Below are 25,832 nucleotides of genomic sequence, written 5' to 3' on the forward strand. Positions count from 1 at the left end.
CATGTGGAGAGAGAAACATGCACATAGGAAGAACATCAGGTGAAGATGGAGTCAGAGATCAAGGCGATGCATCAGAAGCCAAGGGTTGCTAAAGCTTGCCAGCTAACTACCAGGAACTGGGGAGAGGCCTGGATAGATTCTCCCTCACAGCCTTTAGAAGAAACCGCCCATTCTAGCCTCATGATCTTGGACTTCTAACCTCCACAACTGTGAAACAATAAATTCCTGTTGTTTAAGCCACCCAGTTTGTAGTACTTTGTTATGGGAGCCCTAGCAAACTACTGATAATACAGGAATAATTATAGGAATAAATACTAAGTTGTATCAAGTACTGCCACAAATGCCATAAGATACAACAATATGTTTTGCACAATAAATTATTTTTTAATTTAGAATGTTAAGTTTTCAGGTACATGTATGTACGTCCTGTAGCATGTGATATACAAATGCATGTATATCACATGCTACAGGACATACATATATAGCATAAAGTTTAAAAAACAAGGGATTAGTCAATGCAGAGTCATGCCAGAGAGAAATTATCATATAATTTATTTTGACTAGGACTTGCATGTCTGTTGGATGAATGATCCCATTGAGAAGTGAGAAAAAGCTAGATGTGAGAATAATAATGTATAAAAACCTCAGAAATGACAACTCTGACTTCTTAAAGTTGCTGACCCCATTTTTACAACACTCTTTGTTGGCATGTAAAATATGTTTCTTTGAACTGGGAAATTATGATCATTTGGAGATATGAGAGGGTCAGACTATTAACTCAAATTTAAATAATGAGTGACTATTTTGCCCTATTCATTTTATGTACAGCATTTTATTCAGGGTAAGAAATTATATGTTTACAGAATCAAATAGCAATCAGTTTATCAGAGCGATCTGTATTAAGCAAGCTACGTTCTCACATGTGGACAAATTTTGCTAATGTGGTTGGTTTTCATCAGTTAAAGATAACATATTTTGGATGTAAAGAGGAAAAAGATGAATGTTTTAATATAAAGGGGGAGTCAAATCCACTGGTAAAACATTTATGAAACCCTTACAGGTTTATTCTAGTTTCTTTTAAGTAATTTCCCAAAAGAAAACTTTGTGTGTGTGAGATATAGAGAAAATGTGATTGTATCAGAAACAGATTGTTATACGCAAATCGTATGAAAATTTTAATCTTATACTGTTACCAGACTATAAATGTTTTGAAAGCCGCTAAGATATATTACTAACCTTTGTATCCTGGTGTTTAGGATAATGGCTTATACTTAGTAGACCTCACAACAGATTGTTGCTCAAGTGAGCCAATCAACACTTTGTATTGCTCAAAAATGCAGCATCCAGTTGAGTAGAGGCAAAAAAAATAAACAGTTTTGGCTCAGCATGTTAAAAAGCTCCAAACGTAAAACAAAAATCCATTATCTTTGTCTTCAGTTAAAGAACCACCACTGTTATGTAGTCAGTGCAGCTACTGCTCCAACTGTAGCCCTTTTTCATGGGTGATGAGCTTCAATTAATTTTATCATGCACTTCCCCGAGGCCACAGGGAGAAGATCTCGCCACAACGTTTGTTTCTGCCTTTTATTTTCCCTGGCATTTTCCAGCATACCAAGTCCTCTCTTTCAGCTCATCCTTTGCTTTTTATTGACCTTTTTATTGACTTCTACCTGATCACTTGATGGACTTTTAATTTTTATTCGTCTCTGTTATAGCAATAACATGTAGATGTTATATAACCTTATTTTCTCCCTGCTTGTGACTCAGGGCAGAATACCCTTCTTTGATGAAAGGAATGGGCATGGCTTCAGTGCAGTCATCAGCCCAGAAAGGTTTCAGAAAGACAATGCCAGGCTGGGATGGCAAAAGGAGAAAAGAGGCAGGAGACCAAAACAGTTGATGAGTTTTCCTGGTTAAAACTCAATATAAGTAAACTTTTAAAAAAATTATATATATATATATATATAAATATATGTTATAGATAAATATAAATATTTTGAATGAGCATATATATATATGTTCTGCCTCTTGCTAAACCAAACCTACAGCCACCATATCCCCCCATCACCTTAACACAGATTGTAGCCCCCTTCGTCAGAAGCACCGCTACTATGTTTGCCCCATCTTCTTATCTATAATATGATCTTATTATTTACATATCTTGTAATTCTGATTACTCTCCCTCTTTATTCCTTCTTCATCTTCTCAGCTTCAGTATTTCCTTTAATTACCAACTGCTGAGGAATATCAGCCAAGGTCAGGAAGCAAGTGTGGGAATTCCATCTTCCATGTTCTGTCCATTTTTGCTTAGATCAGACTCTCAATGTGCCTGAAATTGCTCCCAGGGGTTTACACTTGCCCATGTCACCACTTTGGAACAAAATTCATCTCCCATACCCCAGACACAGGCTTTTTAAAAAATCTTGAAGTTATAATGGACCCTTGAGTCACAGCTGATTCAAGGTGATGATTTTTTTTTTCTCCCTCTCTATAGAAAAAAAAAAAAAAGATAAAAATTCATTTTATTTCCTTCTAGTCCTAGGATTGCATGCCTGTGTATTGCTGTTAACTTACAGATTGTTCAATATGCTTGATGATAACACTAATCACAGTCAGTGTTTTATCACCTGGAAAATAGACAAAGCAAGATCCTGACTTAGAATAGACCACAGTGTTGATGTTTATTTAGTCTTCCTAAAATGTACTTCTAAATAGATTCAGCTCAGTGACTTCAAAACCTATCAGCCAGATTTCTGATAATATGATCCTGTTGTTCAGTACTTTTCCTGAGTTCTAACTTACATGAGCATGGATCTGATTCCATGCTTTACCTTAAAAAGCTCTGCAGAGTCATGCCCTATCTCTTTACTCTTCTCAACTTTTGGGAACACATACACAAAATTAATTAGAAGGTAATTAACTCACTTTATGAAAAATTCAAAACCAGATTCCTTCAAATAAGGGCTGCTTTAAATGTATGTCAAATAACACAGAAAAGTTATTCTAACCCATATCAAATGTGATCAAAGACAATTTGAATTTCTTAAGATGAGGTTTAAAAATGATCATTTTAAAATGAACTTTAAGAAGATAAAATTTCATTGTGGTGAATCAACAAATAATTAACACGGATTCCTGCTCACCTGCTGAGCCCCATTAGAATGCAGTCCCCATGAAGGCAGGGATTTTGTTTATATTGCTCCCCAGAGCCATACACAGGGCCTGGCACATAGTAGATGCTCAGTAAATATTTTGAATGAAGTTGAGTGATTTACATGAAATAATTATACAGAGTATGTACCTTCTTGACTTAAAGTCATGGATTATGCCTTGTTTGCTTAGGCATCTTTATGCTCTAACACAGTGCCTGGTACTTTGTTGCTGTTCAACAAATATTTTTTTTTTTTTAAAAAAAAGAATGAGGGCTTCCCTGGTGGCGCAGTGGTTGAGAATCTGCCTGCCAATGCAGGGGACACGGGTTCGAGCCCTGGTCTGGGAAGATCCCACATGCCGCGGAGCAGCTGGGCCCGTGAGCCACAATTACTGAGCCTGCGCGTCTGGAGCCTGTGCTCTGCAACAAGAGAGGCCACGATAGTGAGAGGCCCGTGCACCGCGATGAAGAGTGGCCCCCACTTGCCACAACTAGAGAAAGCCCTCGCGCAGAAACGAAGACCCAACACAGCCATAAGTAAATAAATAAATAAATTTTTTAAAAAAATTAAAAAAAAAAAAAGAATGAAACTTTCACACGTGGGTGGAAGCATGATAATAATAATAATAATAATAATGACTGCCAGTTCAAAACCTTGTCTCCCACAGAGCTGAGATGTGATCTCATGTGTTCACTTCTATAATTATCCCTAGAAGGCCTTGGAGTAAGTGCACACACAGTCCCGGTGAGGGCAAGAGGAGCCCACAAACATGCTGCTTCCACTGACATACTAGCAAAGTGACATCTGTCAGATTAGCCTACTGTCCAGAGCAGGGGCCTGAAGGGATGGTGCACGAGACAGGTACATTTCAGCTGAAGAGAGGCAGGCAACTGCCCCAAGGTGATCAGACTGATGAGCGGGCCTTGGGAAAAATCCTCAAGAAGATGCACCAGCAGCCTTGGGTGGACACTATGTCTACAGGCCCCCGAGAGCGAGGGCACTGAGCTGCGTGGTAGGAATGCCAAAGGCAGAGGGCCTACTTCAAGCTTTCCCTGGGGTCGCTCTGCTTCTACAGCAGAGGTTTCAGCAGTAACAACTTCTGTCTTTCCTCCACAGATGAAATAGAATGGCCCCCTTAGGAAATTTACTTCTTTGCATTTTAAACTTTGCAACTGACTTAAAAAAAACAATGAGGGCAGGCAGGGGCAGAGATCCCATTTTCTCAAATTACAGTTTTCATTCTCCATCAGCCTTCAGAATTTGGCAAGTAGATTCCATTATTTGTTGTGCTGGAAAAGTCAGTGGTGGAGCATATGATGCAACTTCCTGCAACTCATTAAGATTCTTACCATTCTGAACTGGAAATATACACACGTTAATCCCAGGAGGAAACAAAAATTAGAGCCTGTTTCAACATTATGCACAGGGGGCCATTCAGCTTTCTCGTATCCTCCTAGTAAGCGTCCCTGCTGCAGCCTTCCTGCAAGAAAGCTGCAGGGTCTACTCTGGGCTCTGTGGGGGAAGATGGCACCCCAGTGAGCATCGTAGGAATCTACAGAGGCTGGAATTATCCCGAAAACTCCTTCGTTCCCTCCAAAGCTCAGAATACATACTAAGAGTCTTTCAATACAGTCTGCCTCCTGGATTACTTCTCTGTGCAATTTGTATGCAAGGTTCAGGGAGTCCCAAAAGTCTTTTCGGACTCAATGAAGTTCTTGGCAGCCAATCAAATGGTCCTCCTTTGGTAAAGTTTTGGTGTTAGCTACCTCCCCTTGCTGGGAAAACAATTCTTCTCATACAAAGTAGTGTAATGGTCTGCAAGTCTGTTTCCCCTACTGGATTTTGAGTTTCTTGTATTCACAGGATCTGAGACTCTGACATAACAATGGTATTTATATTATATATACATATTATATATATTATATACATATATAGTATGTATATATAATCGTTAGATCATTAAGGAATACATCAAGATGATTACATACAGTATTATTAATCTCTTGGTCACATCTCATAGCATCCTAAAAATATTTATTCATCCATTCCTTCGTTCACTCACTCACCACACAATTACTCAAAACCTACATTAGGCTAGTAAATTTTAAATGCTAGAACAGACACTGGCTTTGACCTCAGGGATCTGAAATTAGAAAAAACTAAAAGATAAATAAATAAAAAAGAAAGGTTTGGTTGAAATGAAAATAGAAAAAAATTACCAAATTAAAATAACCACAACACGCCAAAAACAATATATATTTTCTCCTACTCAAAGTTAATGCTAAGTTACAGCCTATAGTTTACTTCCTTGAACAGGTAAAGGTACTTTGACATCTATTTTCTCATTTGATCCTCATTGTAAGTCTGGAAGAAACCAGAAGATATTATGGTTTTCATTCTATAGATGAGGAGTGTGACATTCATAAAAGATAAAATGGAAAAGTCTCCACTAGTAGGTAATGGTAGAAACAGAGTCTCATCATATCCCACTACCTCCAGAGACTATATTTGGCTTGGCAAGGATTTGTCAAAACTTAACACCAAAATGTTGAATTCATTCCACAATTGTAAATAGAAGATATAATAGATATAAATAAAATAGATCTAAGTTCAATTATATTTCTTGTCCCTTTATGTAAACAAAATTGCTAGTTGGTCTATAATTAATGTATTGCTCAATTTTCACATTAGCTAATAAATATGCAAAAAAAAATAGGAAATTTATGGGACATATGTGACACCTTAAAAGCCAAAAAAACCCCAAAATCCAAAAGCTCAACTGATTCAACGATAATTCACCACAATGAAAATCATATTACAAATGGAAAGGGAGCAAGATTTGGTGGGAAACATATTGACAGAATCTGAAGAACTGCCTTCTGGTCCTGCTTGTCTGGTCGCAGACCACTTACCAGTTTGGTGTAATCTGGGGGGTGGGAGTGGGAGTTGGGGGAAGGAGGTGGGAAAGCAATGATATTTACCTCTCTGAAATTTCATTTTCTCAACTGTAAAACTAGTTGATACTCCCCCGATGACTTCCTAAGATTGTTGAGAGATCAGTAAAATGATATGCGTGAAAGTATTTTAAAATATGTTATCATTTTATGCAAATATAAGCTCTTTTAATTATTAACCCCCTTCATTCAGATCTGATTTGTTTTCACTCCCACATTCCTATGCCAACTCTAACTTGATTTAGTCTCCACAGTTTAATTGTGCTTGGAATCCTAAAATTTTAAATATTTAAATTTCACCTAATTTAATCTAATATTTAACCTGCATTTCCCCCCTCGTGTTTTAAACCTGTTACTTCTTGAAGTGTCTTTGTTGACTAATGAGAAAAATTGGTCCCTCTCCTCTCCATAACACCTCTTTATGCATCTGTAAACAGTTACCATGTGTCCCCTCTGTCTTCCTCCTTAAGATTGAACAACCTCAGGTCTCTTAGCCTTTTCTTAGAGGCCCTATTTTCAGAGCCCTTCATCATTTATTGTTGCTCTCTTTTGAAACCTCTGGCAAACGTGTCTATGTTTTAAAAAGTGTGCCATCCCAAATGGAACCTGGTACTGCTATCAAGGGCAAAGGATTACCAAGCGGAGTCCAATAATCACGTTATTTATTTTGTCCTTGACAATTCTGCTAATACAACACAGGGTAGCAATTGCCTTTTTTCCTTCTTTCTTTCTTTTTTTTTTTTTTTCATAACAGCATCACACTATTGACTTTTTCTAAGATGTTACTAGAGTAAATTAGAGCTCCTAAAGACAAGAATTGGTAAAATTAATTTACTAATCTTTCTTTTAGTCACATTACCTACAGCAGCATTTCATAAATATTAGGTGCTTAATAAATATGGAGTGAGCCAATAAATAATATTTGTACCTACAAATGGTAATGTTTAAATATTTTTTGATTTGATGAAAAATATGATCCTTTCATTTATGACTGAAACATACTGAAGAGTAGAAAATCCGCATCTGACTCCTATGGGATTACTTAACACAATTAGATTGAAATGGGTAAAAAAAGATTTTACTGCATTTTATTTACATAAAACATCTCTTCATTTACATGAAAGTTTCTGGAAACTCCACCAGAAAACCAGAAGCACAAACCATGAAACTAATGACCAATTAACTTAAAATCAATTACTGTATGTAATATGATAGAAGACCTTATAGAATTTAACTGGACTGTCAAACTTGCTTAATATTTGATTTCACAGGTCCAAATCTAGAGAAAATATCAGAGGATTTGGCAAGGTCAGTGACGAGAATGCAGGAAGCCTTGATCTTCTAACCCAGTAGCTCTATCAAGACTTCCTTTTGGGGGAACTGGTAAATGAGAGCAAATACATGTAATCTCATGCAGATCAGGAGATTGGATTTAAAGGGATCTGAGGTAGTGATGATACCCTTTTATCCTCTAAGTATTATAAACATTTTATCTTATCAGACTGGCTAAGATTCTGTTGCCACAATGCTACACAGTGAGAAAATATCAAGTGCATCAGTAACAATGTAGCTAATCTTCCTTGGCTATTCAGATGAGAAAGGACCCCTACTTTAAATACAGCACTTTCAGAGGATAAGGGAAGAAAGAGCAAGGAAAGAGCAAGGGATTCTTCTAGAATACTAACCATTGCAGAATAAATGATGCCTCTTGGACTGCAGATTTTTTTTAATACTTGGCAAACATATCTTTGGTATGGATTTTCATTGAAAATATACAGAGCCAAACTAACCCAAACACCTTTCATAAAGCTTAAAGACTATCATTGGCTAAAATAAATACATATCTTTTGAAAATAAGTCCCAAGAGATTACGATTGTTCAGTTATCAAGTATGTATTGGAAATTTACATTATACTAGAAATTTCAGAAAGGGCCTAAAAATTATAAAATACATTTAAAAAATAGTCAGGTAGCAGGACATAGAAATACAAAAATGATAAAATCCAACCACCAATTTCAGCTTTTAGCCTACTTGACCACTGGGCAACATTTTATACTGGTGACTGTTACGTAATTCATGAACATTTCCTAGATTCTCAGGCAGTTTCTTCACCTACATATCTGGCTAATCCTTCTTGGTTGTCTTGTATTATCCATCCCTGAATGCCTTTCATCCACCCCCCCACCCCCACCCCCGAGGTGTATCCTTGACCCTAAGACTTTTAACCCATTCTCATGGCTCCAACTTCCATCCACATGCAGGTGACTTCTTCCTTTCTTTCCTTTTTTAAATAGTTTTAAAATTTTAATTTTTTTAACATATTTATTGGAGTATAATTGCTTTACAATGTTGTGTTAGTTTCTTCTTTTTAAGTTAAGAATCTCTGGTTGCATATTCAGACTCAAGCTCCCTTGAACAAAGGAAGGAAGTTATTATCCAGAGATAATGGTATGTTCTAAATTCAAGTCTAGGAACACAGCCCAGACTAGGGACAGTCCTTGGATACAGAGAGAGTGGGAAGGCCTTCAGGAATTTCTTCCTCTTCTCTCTCTGCTGCTTTCTGTTCATATGCTTTAATTCTCTCTCTCATTTCCCCCTACCCCTGCAGCAGTACACCTCTATCTGCTTCTCAATTAATTTATATGTTTCAACTAATTTGCACATTTTTTTCAAGAGATAAGAGAGGCTAATTGGTTATCTCTGGATTTCAATTCCAAATTCCTGTGAGACCTGGATCAGTCCTGCTCTGGTCAGACATTCATTCTTGTCCTAACTGTAATCAGTGGAGCAAGGGTCCATGGTCCAAAGAATGTGACTTCAAAGAATGTGACCTCAGACTTCATTTTAAGGTTAATTCCTTTTTTTTTTTTTTTTTTTTTACTTTAACTGATGTTAGCATTTATTTGTTTATTTATTTTAGCTTTTTGTTTTATGTTGGAATATAGTTGATTAATAGTGTTGTGTTAGTTTCAGGTGTACAGCAAAGTGATTCAGTTATACATATACACATATCCATTCTTTTTCAAATTCTTTTCCCATTTAGGCTGTTACATAATTTTGAGCAGAGATCCATGTGCTACATAGTAGGTCCCTGCTGGTTATCTATTCTAAATATAGTAGTGTGTATATGTCAATCCCAAACTCCCTAACTATCCCTCCTCCCACCCTTCACCCCTGGTAACCATGAGTTCGTTCTCTAAGTCTGTGAGTCTCTGTTTTATAAATAAGCTCATTTGTATCATTTTTTAAGCTCCTGCCTATAAGTGATAAATATGGTAGTTCTCTTTCTCTGTCTGACTTCACTTAGTATTAGGATCCCTAGGTCCATCTGTGTTGCTACAAATGGCATTTCATTCTTTTTAATGGCTGAGTAATATTCCATTGTATATATATACACCACATCTTCTTTATCCATTCATCTGTCCATAGACATTTAGGTTGTCTCCATGTCTTGCCTACTGGAAACAGTGCTAGTTAATTCCTATTCCAGTATTTGAAGATTTTTAATTGTTGTTGTTGATTGTTTGGTTTTGGCTATCACATGCTATTGGGCAGAAAACAACAGCAGTATATAATAATGGTTAAGGATAGTCAAACGGCTGTGGGTTCTATTTCCATAAGGCTTGTGAGAGCAGGAAACAAGTCTACTGGATTCCAGCTACGTCCTCAGAGTCCAGTAGAGTGTCTCACGCGTAACAGACATTAACAACAGCAGCAGCAAGAACAAAGCAAGTGGAGAAATTAATCACTTTGGAAAACAACTAACACACTGCTAGTATCCTTGCCTGGGATGTGATGTTTAAAAAGCTTCCATTTCCTACATGTGGTTTAGAAGAGTATTCCTAACTGTACTGTCTTACACAGTCCCACAAAATGGAGATAATGTTGCATATTAGACACAAGGAAGAAAGGAAACTTCAAAACAGGCTACTCGATGAAAGTTTTTAATGAGGCATTAACAGCTCTGTAAATTAAAGTTCTAATTTGCAGTTTTATGGAGTAAACAAGGAGAGAACAGCATCAGATGTAGGCTGCTGTTGCTGCCTCCTCTCAACACATCTTAAGGGAGTGTCAAATTGATTTTGCAATCCTTAATTATATTTCTCTAATTTCTTTTTGGACTACTGAATTTATCAGTATGCAGAAACAATCAGTTTTCAGCAAACTATTTTTCTCAGTTAAACTTAATAACAGAGCATATTAACTCCAATTATATGAGCTGTGAAAATTATATTATAGAGGTGCAACAGCATCACGGCAAGAATTGGTCAACTGAGTATGCAAATGTGTACTTCGTATTTTAACTGATTAAATTCTTTCCTGCGAAAAAAATACCTGAAAAATAGACAAACTACAGCTCTCTGTGTTATAAAAATGTCTGTCCTAATGTGAATGAGTTCCAAAGAAACCCTATTCTGTAGAGAAAAAAAAAATGTTATTTTGTTGACATTATAGATTCTTGCTGTTAACATAGTTAACATAGTTTAGTAGATCTCATTTTTCCTATGCTTTATAATATGTAGTGGATACTAATTTATTTCAGGTAAAATTTCAGGTAAAATTGAGCTTAAATCTAAAGTATATACATTGCTTAAATCTCTATCTAAAGGAGTTCAGGACCAGTAAATTAAATAATAGACAAATTGATTTTTCTCTACATAAAGCCATTTTTTCCATCACAATGTAGATCAATGGTTTTCATGCTGGAATGTTGCAAGAATCACCTGGAGAACTTTTTTTTTTATCCATTTTATTGAGGTATAATTTACATGCAATAAACTGCATCCACTTAAAGGGTACAGTTCAATAAGTTATGAGAAAATCAAAACCACAATGAGATATCATCTCATACCTGTCAGAATGGCTTTCATCAAAAAAAAAAACAAAACTCACAAATAACAAATGCAGCCACTGCAGAAAACAGTATGGAGGATTGGCAAAAAAACTAAAAATAGTTACCACATGACCCAGCAATTCCACTCCTCGGTACACATCCAAAAAAAAAAGAAAGATACACACACCCCAATGTTGATAGCAGCATTATTTATAATTGCCAAGATATGGAAGCAACCTAAGTGCCCATCAACAGGTGAATGGTTAAAGAAGATGTGATATATATATATAAATATACATACACATACACACACATATATATACACATATATACATATACATATACACATACACACACACACACACACACACACACACACACACACACACGCAATGGAAAACTACTCAGCCATAAAAAAGCATGAAATTTTGCCATTTGCAGCAACATGGATGGACTTGAAGGGCATTATGCTAAGTGAACTAAGTCAGACAAAGATAAATACTGTATACTATCACTTATATGTGGAATCTAAAAAATACAACAAACTAGTGAATATAACAAAAAAGATGCAGACTCACAGCTATAGAGAACAAACTAGTGGTTACCCGTGGGGAGAGGGAAGGGGGAGGGGCAATATAGGAAAACAAAGTTATAAGAAATGTATACCTCTGAAACCCCCATTATGAGTACTACAGAACATTTCCATCATCCCCTCTTCCTCAGCCCCAGGCCATCACTGACCTCTTTTGTCACTATAGATTAATAATTTTAAAAAATGTTTATGTCAATGGAATTATAATTAAGTACTCTTCTGCTTTCTTTACTCAGCAAATCAATTGAGATTTGATCCATACTGTTGTTCATATCAGTAGTTTACCCCTTTCCATTGTTGAGTAGTATCCCACTGTATGGATATACCACTGTTTGTTTATCCATTCATCTATGGATGGATATTTGTGTTGTTTCCAGTTTTTGACCATATTGAATATAGGTGCTATGAATATTTATGTGCATACTTTTTGTGTGGACAAATTATCTCATTTCTCTTAGACAAATACCCCTGAGATGCATAGCTGATTCATATAGTAAGTATATATTTAACAGAGTACATATGGAGATCTTGTCAAAATGCAACTTTCCAGCTATTTCTCCAGATATGTGGTGGGAATCAGAGTTTGCTGCTTTTTTTCAACCACTTATGCAGGCTAATTCTTACAAAAACAGGTCTTCTAACATTTTGTGAGACATTGTGGCAAAACCAGTAGATGACTGAATAAAATGGTCACTTTTAAAGAGTCAATCTATAAAAAAAAAAAAGTACATATAATCTTAGTAAAAATATCTATTTAATTTAGGAAACTCAGTGGTCTTATAAAAAGGACAAAATTAAGATCAAAAACCTTAATGTGGTGGTCTTAAAGTGCAAGATTTGGCCCCTTGCGTTTCAACTTCATCAAGCACCATTCTTGATTTCTGTGCTCTGGCTTTATTGAATTCTTCCAGTTTTGCTTGTTGGTTCATGTTTGCTTATTTATATACCATGTCATCTCTCACATCAAGGCACTTATACAAGCTACTTTCTCTACCTGAACTGCTATACTTCCTATTTTTTGCCTAGCTAACTCAAATTACATTTTTCAGATTATAAAACTCTTCCTCTCAGAGGTCTTCATGAATCCTCTAGACTGGGTTGAATGCTCTTACTATCCATTACAACAGTTTTCTACATCTTATTTTCAGATTTACTGAAATCTTTTTTTTTTTTTGTAACTTTTCAAATTGAGGTATAACATAACAATAAAGTACACAAATTATCAGGGTATATTTTGATGGACATATACAAAGTAAATGCCACATGCATTAACACCTCTCAGACTAATGCATAGACTAATTCCAGACTCTCAGAAGGCTCTGTTTTGCTTTCTTTCACTTATTATCCCATCTTCTGCCTTCCATCATCACTGATTCATTTTCCTGTTCTTGAAATTTATATAAGTGGATTATTAGACTTTTTTTGTTTCTAGCTTCCTTTGCTCAGTAATAGGTCATGAAATTTATCCATATTACTATTGCGAGAATAGTTGGTTCATTTTTATAGCTATACATAGTTCATTGAATTAATACATTACAATTTGTTGTCTATTCTATTTTTGATGGAAATTTGGGTTGTTAACAGTTTTTGATGATCAAGAATACAAAGTTCCTAAGAACAACCTTGCACATGCTTTTTGGTACACATATATATGCATTTATTTAGGATATCTATGTGGCAGTATATCATTAGTCTATTTTTGTTTATGCTTGTGCCAGTGTTATACTGCCTTACCTACTGTAGCTTTACAGATAGTTTTGATATGTCATAGTGTAAATCATCCAGCTTTGTCCTTCTTCAGTATAGCCTTGGCTACTCTAAGTCCTGTCCTTTTCCATATAAATTTTAGAGTTAGCTTGTCAATTTCCAGCAAAATCCTGAGATTATGACTGGAACTACATGGATTATACAGATAAAATTAGAAAGACTTGTTATTTAATGACATTAAGTCTTCAAATCCATGAACATGAATATCTCTTCATTTATTTAGGTCTTCTCTAATTTCTCACAGTAATACTTTATAGTTCTCAGTGTAGAGGTCTTGTATTTTATTTTATTTTTTTTACTAGATTTGTTTCTAAATCTTCTATAAATTTTGGTATAAGTGCTACTTAAATTTTTTTTCCTTTTCCACTTGCTTTTTGCTATTCAATAGAAACATTTGATTTAGGCATATTGATCTCTACCCAACATCTTTGCTAAATTCACTTATTAAATTGGATAGCTTATATATTATTTTGATTCTTCTATATATATAATCATCACATCTGCAAATAAAGACAGTTTACTTCTTCTTTGACATTCTTAATATATTTATTTTTTTGCTACATTGCTCTGCTAGTACTTCCAATACAATGTTGAATAAAAGTGGTGATAGTGGACTTCTTCATCCTATTCCTGACATCTGGGAGAAAACATTCAATATTTTGCTATCAGTAGTCTTTTATAAAAATATATTTACCAGGATATTTCATTCTTAGTTTGCTGAGAATTTTATCAAATATATTTATTGAATCCATAAGGATAATTTAGAAGAGTTCATCTTTATTAGGTTAATGTGGTAAATTACAGAGATATTTTGGCCTTATTTACTTTCTTCATTAATTTTTTCATTTTCTATTTCATTAATTTTTGCTTTGATTTGTATTACTTCCTTCTTTCAAGTTTGGAGGGTTTTATTTGCTATTTTTTTTCTGGTTTCTCCTTGAGTTAGAAGCTTAGATACTTGATTTCTAACTCTTCCTTTTTTTTTTTTTCTTTCTAATATATGCATTCAAACATTCAAAGCTTAAGATTAGCCTACTACCATTTACTCCTACAGGGATGGAATTGAAATTCTATCTACTTAGATCCTAATTTAGCTATTATTTTAATTCTAGAACTCCTGTTCTAATACATTCCAATTCTCTGTTTAAATTCTGCATCTTTTCATTTATTTTATTCACAATATTAATCACAGTTATTTTAAAGTCTGTGTCTGGATATTATATATATATATATTTCCAACATGTCTAGATTACTTGAAGATCTATATTTTTGTATTTATTAGATCCTATTTTTTGGTATTTCTGGTAATTTTGGATTGAATAGCAAACATCGTGTATTAAAAAAATGTAGACTCTTGTTGATGTTATCTTCTTGCAGCAAATATTTAAATTATTCTGGCAGACAGACAACTTTTACTCCACCAGCAGTTGAGATGGGTTGAGGATTTACTTCCTGCTTTGGGATGACTGCTCTATTTCTCATTTGCTCTCACTGCTAGAGTTTCAGCTAAACGCCTGGCATATTTACCAGGGCCCCTCCTCCTTGGTAGGCCCTGAACTCTAATTTTTTTGCCTTTCAAGCCATGTTTCCCCTCTGCCCCTAAGACTGCAATATAGGATATAGGAAATAAAACAGAAGGCAAATGCAAAGATAAATAAAAAGCTCACCCAAATGGTTTTTCTTATTTCTGTGATCTTGTTCCCACCAGTCCTGGCACTCCTAGTTACACAGTAATGTCTTTAAACTACCATATTTTTAAGAAATTTTTATCCAACTTTTAATTTTTTTCTCAGCAGGAGGATTTTTTGAAATACTTCACAGCTGGAGTCAGAAATCACTTGTAATTATTTAATTACATGTTTGATGCCTGATTTCATTGCAAGCTTTCAAGCTCCCTAAGGTTAGGGACTGTGTCTGTTTTACTCAATACCCTTTCTAAAACACCAATCATAGCACCTGACAAATGGGGTGAAATTAAGAAAGATTCACAATACACCCACTAAATGATTGAGTCCCTCCATTTAAAGGCAGAAGTAGAAAGCAGAGCCAAAAGGTTTGAAAAAAATTTGCAGAAAATAGAAGGGGAAGCCTGTTGAGAAATATTTAGTTTCTTTGTATGTTTAAAAAGATATAATAACACTATTGCTTAAGGACACATAGGTTGACGATTAAGAAAGGGCTCTTGTTTTGAAAATTATTGATAATCTTGAAGGAAGCATTTACAGGAAAGAAGTGGGCAGAAAAAAATGTAGACTGAGGAGTGATTGGTAGGTGAGAAAACCTGTAACCATTGGGAGAGTCTTCTTTTTTAAGAGGACTGATGATGAGGAAAAGATAAAAAATAGAGTTAGATTTATAAGCACATGTTAAAATGTAAAGGTAGCCACTAGAAATGCAGAAATGAGAGGTAGAACATCTAAGCCTCTAGACAGAGAAGAAAGGCAACTTAAAAAAAAAAACACACACACAAAGGTCAGAACTTCATAGACTGAATAAAATAAAGTGAATGATCAGAGGGATATGAGGTAGAGAGAGGTTATAAAAGAATATCATCAAGATTTATGTGGTTTAGGCATATAAAATATATGAATGAATGGAACAGCACATAATTCAAAATCCCGAATTTTAAAATGTCAGCCATAAATGCATATATAATAATGACCATTATGATATTGTGTGCTAATTCCTGCACTGAAACTTTACAAGAATCCATTTTAGAGATGAAGAAACTGAGCTGGAGAGCGGGGAAGTGACTCATGCAAAGTTAAACACCAGCATGTAGAGGAGCCAGATTTTAAACTTGGGGAGTCTGACTCCAAAACCTGCACTCTACCACTGCCATTGCTGCCTTCCTTCTGAACTAGAATGTCGACATCAATACCTCCATTGCCCTTGAAATAGAATTCAATCAATTTGATGCTGTTAATCCATCCATAGCATTGATCACTGCTGTTTATAAAGCACTTTCAAGATTAAAAATGTTTTTTATTGTACTATATATGTTTATTATGACTGTCATCCTAAACCTATCGCAATAAGCCCTAATGATATGTATAGGTAAAAGTGTCAAAATATTCATTAACCTCAAAATTTAATAAGCCTAAGGAGATCCTGTGTCTAAGACACGTGCAACATCTTGTTTCCAGCAATACCATGTGACAGCTGCAGTGGGACAGAAAACGACTCTAGCTATAATAATCGACAGAGAAGTAACTTCACCAGCAACTAAGGGTCATTAATAAGAATTTTTTTGTCTCTAATACTATATAGCTTAAAACATACTTTCTTATACATCTGAGGCCAATAGAGACTAAACAAATTGAGTTATCACTCTAAACTGGCAATACTTCCAAAAAGGTAGCTCTCAACATTTTGTGATGTATTCTAACGCATTGCAAATCTCATCATTAAGTAATTCTCATAGCTAAGCAATCTTTCTTATGGATTTTTCATTTTCTATCCAACTAACTCCTTTAGTGAATTCTTTATTCAACATTTATTGAACATTTGGTACGGGTCCTATGATGTGCAAGGCACAAATGTTATAAATGAAGAAAACAGTCATAACTTCAGCCTTTTGGGGATATAGATAAGTGAACAAGCAATTGTAATGGCATGTGATAAAGGTTAAAACAGAGATTCTTGGTTTCTGTGGTAGTAAGTTAGAGAGGCCCCTAATCTAGATTTGGCATGGAGTTGGGAGAGGTTGTTGGGAGGCTATTTAAAGGAATAGCTCAGTTGACACTTCATTGATGAGTAGGAATTAGCCAGGTAACAGGAAAAAGAAGCACTTGCAAGTAAAGGGAGGCATTTCAGGGAAAGGCATCAATATCTTCAAAGACCTGGACATTCAAGAGAGTGTGGTACATTCAAGCAGCTGGGACCGAAAGATAGCTGTAGAGCTGGAGAGCAACCCAGGAGGTATATGAAGAGGTGAGGCTGAACAGTAAGCAGCGAAGCAGAAGAGACTTCATGCAGGGCAGCTTTATGAGAAACTTTTGAAAGGCTTTTAGCAACATGATAAGAAAGATTATTAGTTTAAAAAATAGCCTGTAAAAGAGTGAAACTTTTGATTTAGAGACCCACCACATAGACCTGGACAAGGAAGTAGCTATAGGACCAGTGGATGTTCCAAGACATGTATCAGAGGCATAACGGCCAGCGGAGGACCAATTGATGGAATGTGAGGAAGGGAGGGAGAAGTGGTATTCAAGGACATTTCCCAGGTTTCTGTCTCAGATACTCAGTTATATTCACTTTGGCAAACACAGTGGTAAACACAGAAGAAGGAACGCATCAGGGGAAGGGGTGGATGTGAAGAGATGCAGAAGCCAAGAAAGAGGCATCTACAGTTTTTCCCATTTTCTGCCTCATTGGATGGAAGTACCATTAAATTATTCATTCTCATGAACTTCCCATAAGTCCTTATCTTTCCTTTATGAAATTCTCCTAGGGCCCATTTTATTTGTGGGGATGACATGGCCACCACTGCCAGAAATGACTTAAATGACCCGAATGATTAAGCAGGTGTTTCTTCCCCCTTCGGCCTCCTCCTGCGCCTCTTTAGAGGTTGCACTTAAGGTCAAAGAACCTCCAAACTGAGACTGTGCCTCAGTCAAGGGAATGTATGTAACTGAGTTTCCTTTCTTGAAACTCCAAACCAGCCTGAGGGCGATGTTTGTGAGCTTCCTACAATGTGTACACCTTAAATAAGGTCCTCATAATATTTCTTGAAATTTCCCCACTCCAAAGGAACTCTTAGTGCATGATCTCATAAAACATTTCTTCAGGCCACTAGAATTCGGTTTTGAAAGATCTAGAATTTTGACAATGATATTATTGGAATCCTTTCTATCTGACTGGAAATGAAGTTAATCTTTTTTTTTTCTCCAAACATTTTAACCTAAAATTACATATGTGTATTTTTTTTCAAATTTCTTAAATTGATGTATAGTTGATTTACAATGTTGTGTTAATTTCTGTTGTATAACAAAGTGATTCAGTTATACATATACACACATTCTTTTTTATATTCTTTTCCATTATGGTTTATCACAGGATATAGAATATAGTTCCCTGTGCTGTACAGTACGACCTTGTTGTTTATCCATCCTACCTATAATAGTTTGTATCTGCTGATCCCAAACTCCCAATCCTTCCCTCCCCCACTCCCCTCTCCCTTGGCAACCACAAGTCCATTGTCTATGTCTGTGAGTCTGTTTCTGTTTCGTAGATAAGTTCATTTGTGTTATACTTTACATTCCACATGTAAGTGATATTATATAGTATTTGTCTTTCTCTTTCTGACTTATGAAGTTAATCATAATACTTTTTTATGGGTGTTATATTTAACCTAACTGATATAAAATAATTGTAACTATAGATCTTTAAATATTTTAATTCTTTTTTCCCAAGAAAATATATACACAATTTTTCACTTTATCAAATCAAAAAGCAATCAGCTTCATAGGTACTAGTTTCACTATCACTGCTGACCATTATGATTCTTTTTCTGCTCGAAGTTCCTCTTTCTACTCATTTAAACTGGATGAAAGGAGAACTAAAATTAGTCTTCTGTTGATGCAGAATGTCATTAAGAGACAGAAACATTTTTCTTTCACAACGAAGCCTTAAATAAGATTACAAAATGGCCAATGTATTGTAAGAAAAAGACACTGGGCAATTTAAGTACCGTAGGTAAATTTGAGACTACTAGGAAACCCAGGGACAGGGTAGAAAGCCTGTGTTTGAGAGTATGGCACGAGTGTGTGAGAACACACGTACAGTTGTATATCAGGCAAAAATACACCTTTATTTGGTAATAAAAGAGATGGGAAAAGCAGATGTTTTAAGCTGGTTAAAAGAGTGTTAGCAGCTAACAACAGTTTGTTTCAAGGAAAAGATTATTCTATTGTATTGGCATGGTCAATGTTGGGTTGACTTTCTGGCCACCTAAGGCTCTGTTGAGCAGAAAAGATCCTATTTCAAGATACTTTCACGTATCAAGCATTACCACCTACTTTGTTGTGTTGGTTTCTCTCTTGTTTATTTTATCTGAGCTCCTTTCTACTTATCTTTAGGCTTCCTGGCATTAGGGCGGAAGTAAGAAAAATGTATCATTAATGATGAAATTATGTTAATATTATTTTTTAGAACTAGACTTTAGACCAGGAATAGGCAAACTACCAATCTGTTGCCCATTTTTGCAAATAAAGTTTTATAGGAACCTGGCTACCCTTATTTGTTTACATATTGTCTATGGATGCCTTCATGCTACCATGACAGAGCTGAGTAGTTATGACAGAGATCTCTTGGCCCATAAAGTCAGAAATACTGTTTGGACCTTTAAAGGAGAATTTTGTAACCCCTGCTCTAGATTGACTTTGTGAGAAGTTTACAAAAAGGAAAGGGTTCTTCATGCAAAGGCAAATTTGCAATTGCCTTCATTTTGACCACCTGAGCAATATCAAACCCCCCAAAAGGTCTAAAAATTTTGGTGAGAGAAAAAGCCCTGTGTTGAAATGATTATTTTGTGCAATCTGAGATAAAATTCCAAAGTGAAACAATTTACTTCCAGACCAACCCGACCATTAAGTTTCCAAACACAAGGCAACATTACGGAAATGTGCTTCAAAATTAGTCACCTTAAAGATGCAAGGTTAAAACAAATGCAGCCCTTGTAAATTGGCCTTTCTGATGAAGTTGATGAATGGGGAAAAAAGCACGGTCCTCTGCCATCCTTCAGTGTCATCTGAAAGCATTTCCTAAGAACTTACTTGGACCTCTCTACTAAAGGTAATAAAAACTAAACAATCTTAATAGTCACTTCTGAATATCTCTAGTTATCATAGGTTGGTCTGACTTCTGTTATTCTAAGAAGATATGCATTTGGATCCTTGTCCCTCTCAGTCCATAAAGACGAGCTCAACCAGACAGTCACATCTCTTCTGATTCAGTTGCATCAGAAACACCCATGGAACCTCGGCGTTGCCCAAGACCCACTTCTTTACTTTGCTCTCAAGTTCCGGGTTCTTACTCTTGCCTTTGTTTTTCTATATCATTACTGCCTGTTTGTTAAACTGCTAGGACATATAGTTGATTCATAGAGCTGCTTTTCAATAACTGTGGCCAAAATCTAACATCAAAGCTTAAATAACTTTGTGGTTTAAATATGCTTTGAAAAGACTTGGTGTTTTATTTAGTGGTTTTTTGTTGTTGTTGTTTTTTTTAAGTACTTTCTGGCAAAACTACTTGCTCCCAGTCAGAGGAAAACAAATAGTGGGACACCAAGGGTGTTGAAGGTCAGAATTAATATGCTTTTACTAATTAGTGTATCTGAAGGAGTTTGCCCTACTTATACCTGTACTGTAACTGCTTAGAATCAGCTTTCCTTTAATGCAGTGTTTTAGTGCCTCAGTTCATTAAAAATAATACAAAAATAATAAAGCATAAATATCATGCAGTAAAATGTAAAATATACGCTTTTAAAAGATATTGATTTGGGGGGGTTGCATTTCTCTTTTCATGGGTCGGTAATTAATTGTATTTCTGGATCATGAGGCATTTTAGTTCAGCCATTTTGGGGAAGGCAAATACTAAGAGACAAAAATGTAAGACAATCATTTGGTGTCCTTGAACGGCATTATTACGAAGAAAGCGTACAGAGTTCTCATCTGCAAGATATTCAACATCAGTAGTCACATTTTTCATGAAGACAAATAAAAGGGAATTACATCCAGGTGCACATGTGTGCTCATCTCTCCAGTGGGTTGCTACAAAGATCTCCGCAAAGGCAGTTCCTGATTTCTGGGCAGGGTCACCAGTAAAGGCAGTTTTAAAAGGCTGGTGTGATTGGCGTCTGGATACTACAATAGTCAAACCTTCCCCCAAATGATCATGGACCTGTTTTCCGCTAATAGGAAAAACAAGTGACAAGGAGAGAGAGGGTCACCTTTGGAATGCCAACCTGAGCAATATTTTAGTTTGCTGTTTTTACCAGTTTCCCTTTGATTACTAGCGAAATTCTTTGTGTAAGTGGATTTACTCTGTGTTCCTGAAAATAATAAGCAAATTTTTTTTTTTTTCTCTCCAGAAACACAGTGATAGCCCCTTCCTGTTGTAGGCGGGAGGGATGCTCTATTTGCTATTCCTGTTTTGGAAGGACAAAGTACTGTTAACCCCATGTAATCAGGGGACTATTTCATTATGAGTGTTTACACGATTTTCTAGTTTCAAGATCATGAAATTATGTTGAACTTGTGTCTTCTTTACACCCTCTGATATAACTCAAGAACTGAATATCCATTTTATATTGAGTAATTTTCCCCATATCACTTAAGTTATCCCTAGAAGTTAACTTATCCCCATAAATTCTTCAGATTCTTAGAGAGAAAGCTTACATTTCTGTAAATCTTAAAGTGTGAATATATTATATGAAAGAATCATAAAACAATTAAAAATCTAAATGTTTTTAAACTCACAGATGCCTTGGTGATAACTTCTATTTTGAATTTTTGAGGCTACTTAAATAACCTATGCTGACTGATTTGGAATTTTAGAAGTTAAAGGAATTGGCCATTCAGTACAAGCCTCAATTTAATAGATGAGCATGATTAGACCCAGAGGAAAGTAGTTTATCTAGTGTCTCAACACTAGGTAGATTAATTTAACTGTTTTCAATAACAAAATTAAATATCACGTTTTAATACAGAAATTGCATATTACTCGTACCCCAGATACAACATTTAGGCAAACATATCTTGTATGTGCAGCAGCAGATGAATTAATAGAATGTTGATTTTATGAATTGCAGAAGACTTTTAGAAAATCTCCTGTCTCATAGTAGGCACTTAATAAATATTTGTTCAATGAGTGATAGCTGATAGCTAATGTTTAAAGACTATAAAGTAATTTGAGTGGCAGATACTGTGCAAAGTTCATTAGATGAGCTATCTCCTTTAATCCTGACCTACCTGCTAGATATCAATATTGTAAGTAATAGTATTACGCCAATTTGAAAGAAAAGGAAACAGAGGCACACAAGTGATTAAGTGGTTTGCCTAATTACATTTAACTAATAAATAATGGGGCATAGATCTGAAACTCCTGTTAGTCTGTTCCCAAAGCCCTCACCCTTAATCATAAAGAAATGGGGGAGTTATTTATACTATGATGTAAATGACTGATAATACACCCTTCCTGGAAATTAGATTTGTGAAAGAACACTTGTATCAGAAAGGAAAAGGGATCAAATGTAGACCCTACAAAAGATTCATCTGGTTCATTTATCGGGCCCAAAGTAGATTTTCACAGAGTTCATTTATAATATTAAGCTTACTGATTTATACAGTAAGCAACATAGACATATATTCATATGTTTAAATTGTTTTCATTCTATCATATGAGGTAAAATATTTAAAGCAAATATGGAAGAGGGGGGAGTTATATGAGAGATTCCTTTCTGGAACGGTAATAATGAGATAGTTTATACCTAGACTTTCAACATATTGCTATGACCATGGAATGAATGTATTTACAAATCCTGTCATTTACAGGTGAACTCTCACATTTTTCCTTACATAAAATATGTATAATAATACACATCACTGTATATTTGTTTTTGAGTCATTTGATATCACCATTCATATTTCAGGAATCATTTTTAGTTAGAGTTTGAGATTCTGAAATGAATCAAAATAAAAGATATCTTAGTTCTTCTTATAATTATTCACTTTTTAAATATAATTCATCATCTTAGAGATGATCAGGATTTACTCATTAAATTTGCCTTAGAATATAAAAACTGCATGAAATTTATAGGAACGTGAGTTGAAAGCACTGTTTGACACACAGCACTTCAGCCCATTTAAAATAATTTTGTTTGATGTTAAAAATCTAGCTTTAGGCACACTCTAGAATTAATTGCTATGGAAAAAAAAAATCTTATCCCCAGATATCTTTGGAGATGCAAGTAATAAATAATGCCAATACTATTTCTGTTTGTTACCTGAAAAGCCAAAAACCGAAAGACAAATCCAAAAAGTTTAGCAGTGTTGAGTAAGGTTTATTTGGGTGATCATTATTTCATCTTCCATCCTCATTTATTACTTTTAGATACTTATGATTCCACAACTTCCAAACAACTGTCCACGGAATTATCCCTCCCGCTCTGTGGCAAAGCACCAGCTTTTGAACCAGAAGCTTCCAAATTCACATTTCACCTCTAAAATTCAGTAGCTGTGGCACCATGAGGGAGCCAGTTATTGGACCCTCACTTCCTCATGTTCTATGAGGGGAAAAATATCTACCTTCCAATGCTGTCGAGAGACTGGATGAAAGAATATACAAGTAAAACAAATGCATGATGCTAATAATACATTTACCTTTCTACATAAGAAGATCCAAGCTGAAGGAAAGCTTTTGATTGAGTTCGTTTTGTAAACTCGTCCTGGTTCATTAATTGGGGAAATTTAGTTAAACCATAACCTGGCTCAATAAAAGTATCCAGCCAAATCTGCCAGGTAAGCCAAAGGGTCAAACCAATAACTTGATGGAGACCTGGTTACTTTAACAGTTAAGAGAGACTTGAAAGTAAGCCAAGCTTCTCATAAAAAGGAGCTAGCGAGGCCCCAGAACATGCCTGAATGCAGAAGAACTGCTTATTCTCCAGGAATTGCCAAAGCTCTAGGGAGTCGTTCAAGCCAAAACTGTGATCTCCCTGTCTTGTCCTTCAAATGCTGTGGACTCCAATCACATTTTCTGTGCAGCTGGAGGCTTTGTTATAGACAGAAGGATCCTGCTTAGTGAGGCCCGTGTTTACGACCTAACTTTCTTAAAGAGGAATTTGGAAAACTTCCCAGACCCTGCATCTGCCCCTAGCCCTTGCACCTCGGAGTCTGAGACCGGCTAGGGAGACAGCGCAGACGACTAAATTTATTAACAGCCGACGGGCCACTCTATCTTTCACGGCAACAACAGTAGGTGATCCCATCAAAAACCTGTCTGCTGGCTAGCCAGCAAATCCGAGCTGACATGCCTGCCGCAGCGAGACCCAGATGAATGGAAACGAAGGCTGTTTCCTCGAAGAAATACATCACAAGCCAAATGTTGGACCAGGAAGTCAGTTCTAGTTCCATTTGAGAAAAAGTCTTTGACTTTTTATCCATAGGTTCTTTCCCAGATACCTATGTTTTCTTTTCTTTTCTTTCCTTTCTTTGACTTTTACGAATATTAAGCAGAAGTTGAGCGTTTTAGGGGAGCTCAATGGTTGAATTTCTAATACTCAGTGAGGAGTTGGATATCCTAGTCCAGTGGTTAAGCACGCATTAATCTTAATATATCACAGCTAGAACATAATCATGATTCATTACAAACATACATCAGCAGCCAGCCTCACTTAAAAGCAAACTATTTACCATTTTAAGTAAAAATAAAATATGTGAGCTACGTTTCATGGTTCAAATTCCATTTCATTGTCCTCAACATATGCAGCTTTGGAAAGACTAGCTATTTGCTCCAAAATGACTCTCTCATGGATTAAATTAATATCATTATGAGTTTACAGAGTAACACATATTATATACTTAAAAAATTTTTTTAATGGGAAATAAAGTATGTATCATGAATAATTAGAGTTTTCTATGTCTGTAGTGAAATAGTGCTTTTAGAAACTGTAATTCATAGAGATAACTGGACTTCCAGAATATTGTAATACCAGTCAGACCAGAAATTGAGTGAGATGTGAGATCGGCTCACACAGTGAGGATTGGATCCTGTCTTTATTTAAAATTTTTATATTTTACTGGGGATTTTTTTGCATTGATTTTTATTTTAAAAATATTGTATTAAAATATTATTTACATGGATTACTGAGTTTTTGGTGCCTTTAACTTTTGTGCCTCACTTGCCTTACTCTACTCCTGACCCATAGAAGGTATGCTTTCCCTGAAATTACTTTTTCCCATAATGCTCTCCATAGAACATGGGGTATTAACAGTTGTTACACTTTAAAAAGAAAGAAGTTGCATCAAATAAGTGTTAGGAGTAGTTAAACAAAGTTAAATAGCTTTCTTATAATTCTTTTCAGAGACTGGAATAAGCTGATGTGTACTGAGAATCTCCAATAGCATGGGGGCATTTCTCAAACTCATTTGCCCACAGAACTCTTTTCCACAAAGGAAGTGAGGAATAATCTGAGGAACACGTTCTGGTTAATAGTGTCCAAGAGACATTTCCAGCACATACTTTGATCCAATAAGACTGCCTTTTCAGGGACTTCCCTTGTGGTCCAGTGGTTCAGACTCTGTGCTTCCACTGCAGGGGGCACGAGTTCGATCCCTGGTCGGGAACTAAGATCCCGCACGCCATGCAGTGTGGGCAAAAGAAAAAAAAAAAAAAAAACACCACTGCCTTTTCACATCTATTATATATATCTTTTTCTTTTCTTTCCTCCACTTACCCCACTTTTTTTGTCAGAATACTGAAAAGATAAATATGTCGGCACAATCAAGCTAAAGTTATAAAAGGGCTACAT

The 25,832-nt window shown here is 35.6% G+C and overlaps 1 protein-coding gene across 1 annotated transcript in view; it reads right to left on the reverse strand.

Moving 5' to 3' along the window:
- The window catches only part of USH2A (usherin), a 783,103-nt gene that overhangs the window by 515,810 nt on the left and 241,461 nt on the right, over positions 1-25,832 (reverse strand). Inside the window, exon 21 of the mRNA XM_082362477.1 lies at positions 25,758-25,809. Within this exon, the coding sequence (XP_082218603.1) occupies positions 25,758-25,809 (52 nt within the window). The remainder of the gene's footprint in view (positions 1-25,757; positions 25,810-25,832) is intronic.

This window comes from Balaenoptera borealis, assembly GCF_965194805.1.
Source record: "Balaenoptera borealis genome assembly, chromosome: 1".
NCBI classification, from domain to species: Eukaryota; Metazoa; Chordata; class Mammalia; order Artiodactyla; family Balaenopteridae; genus Balaenoptera; species Balaenoptera borealis.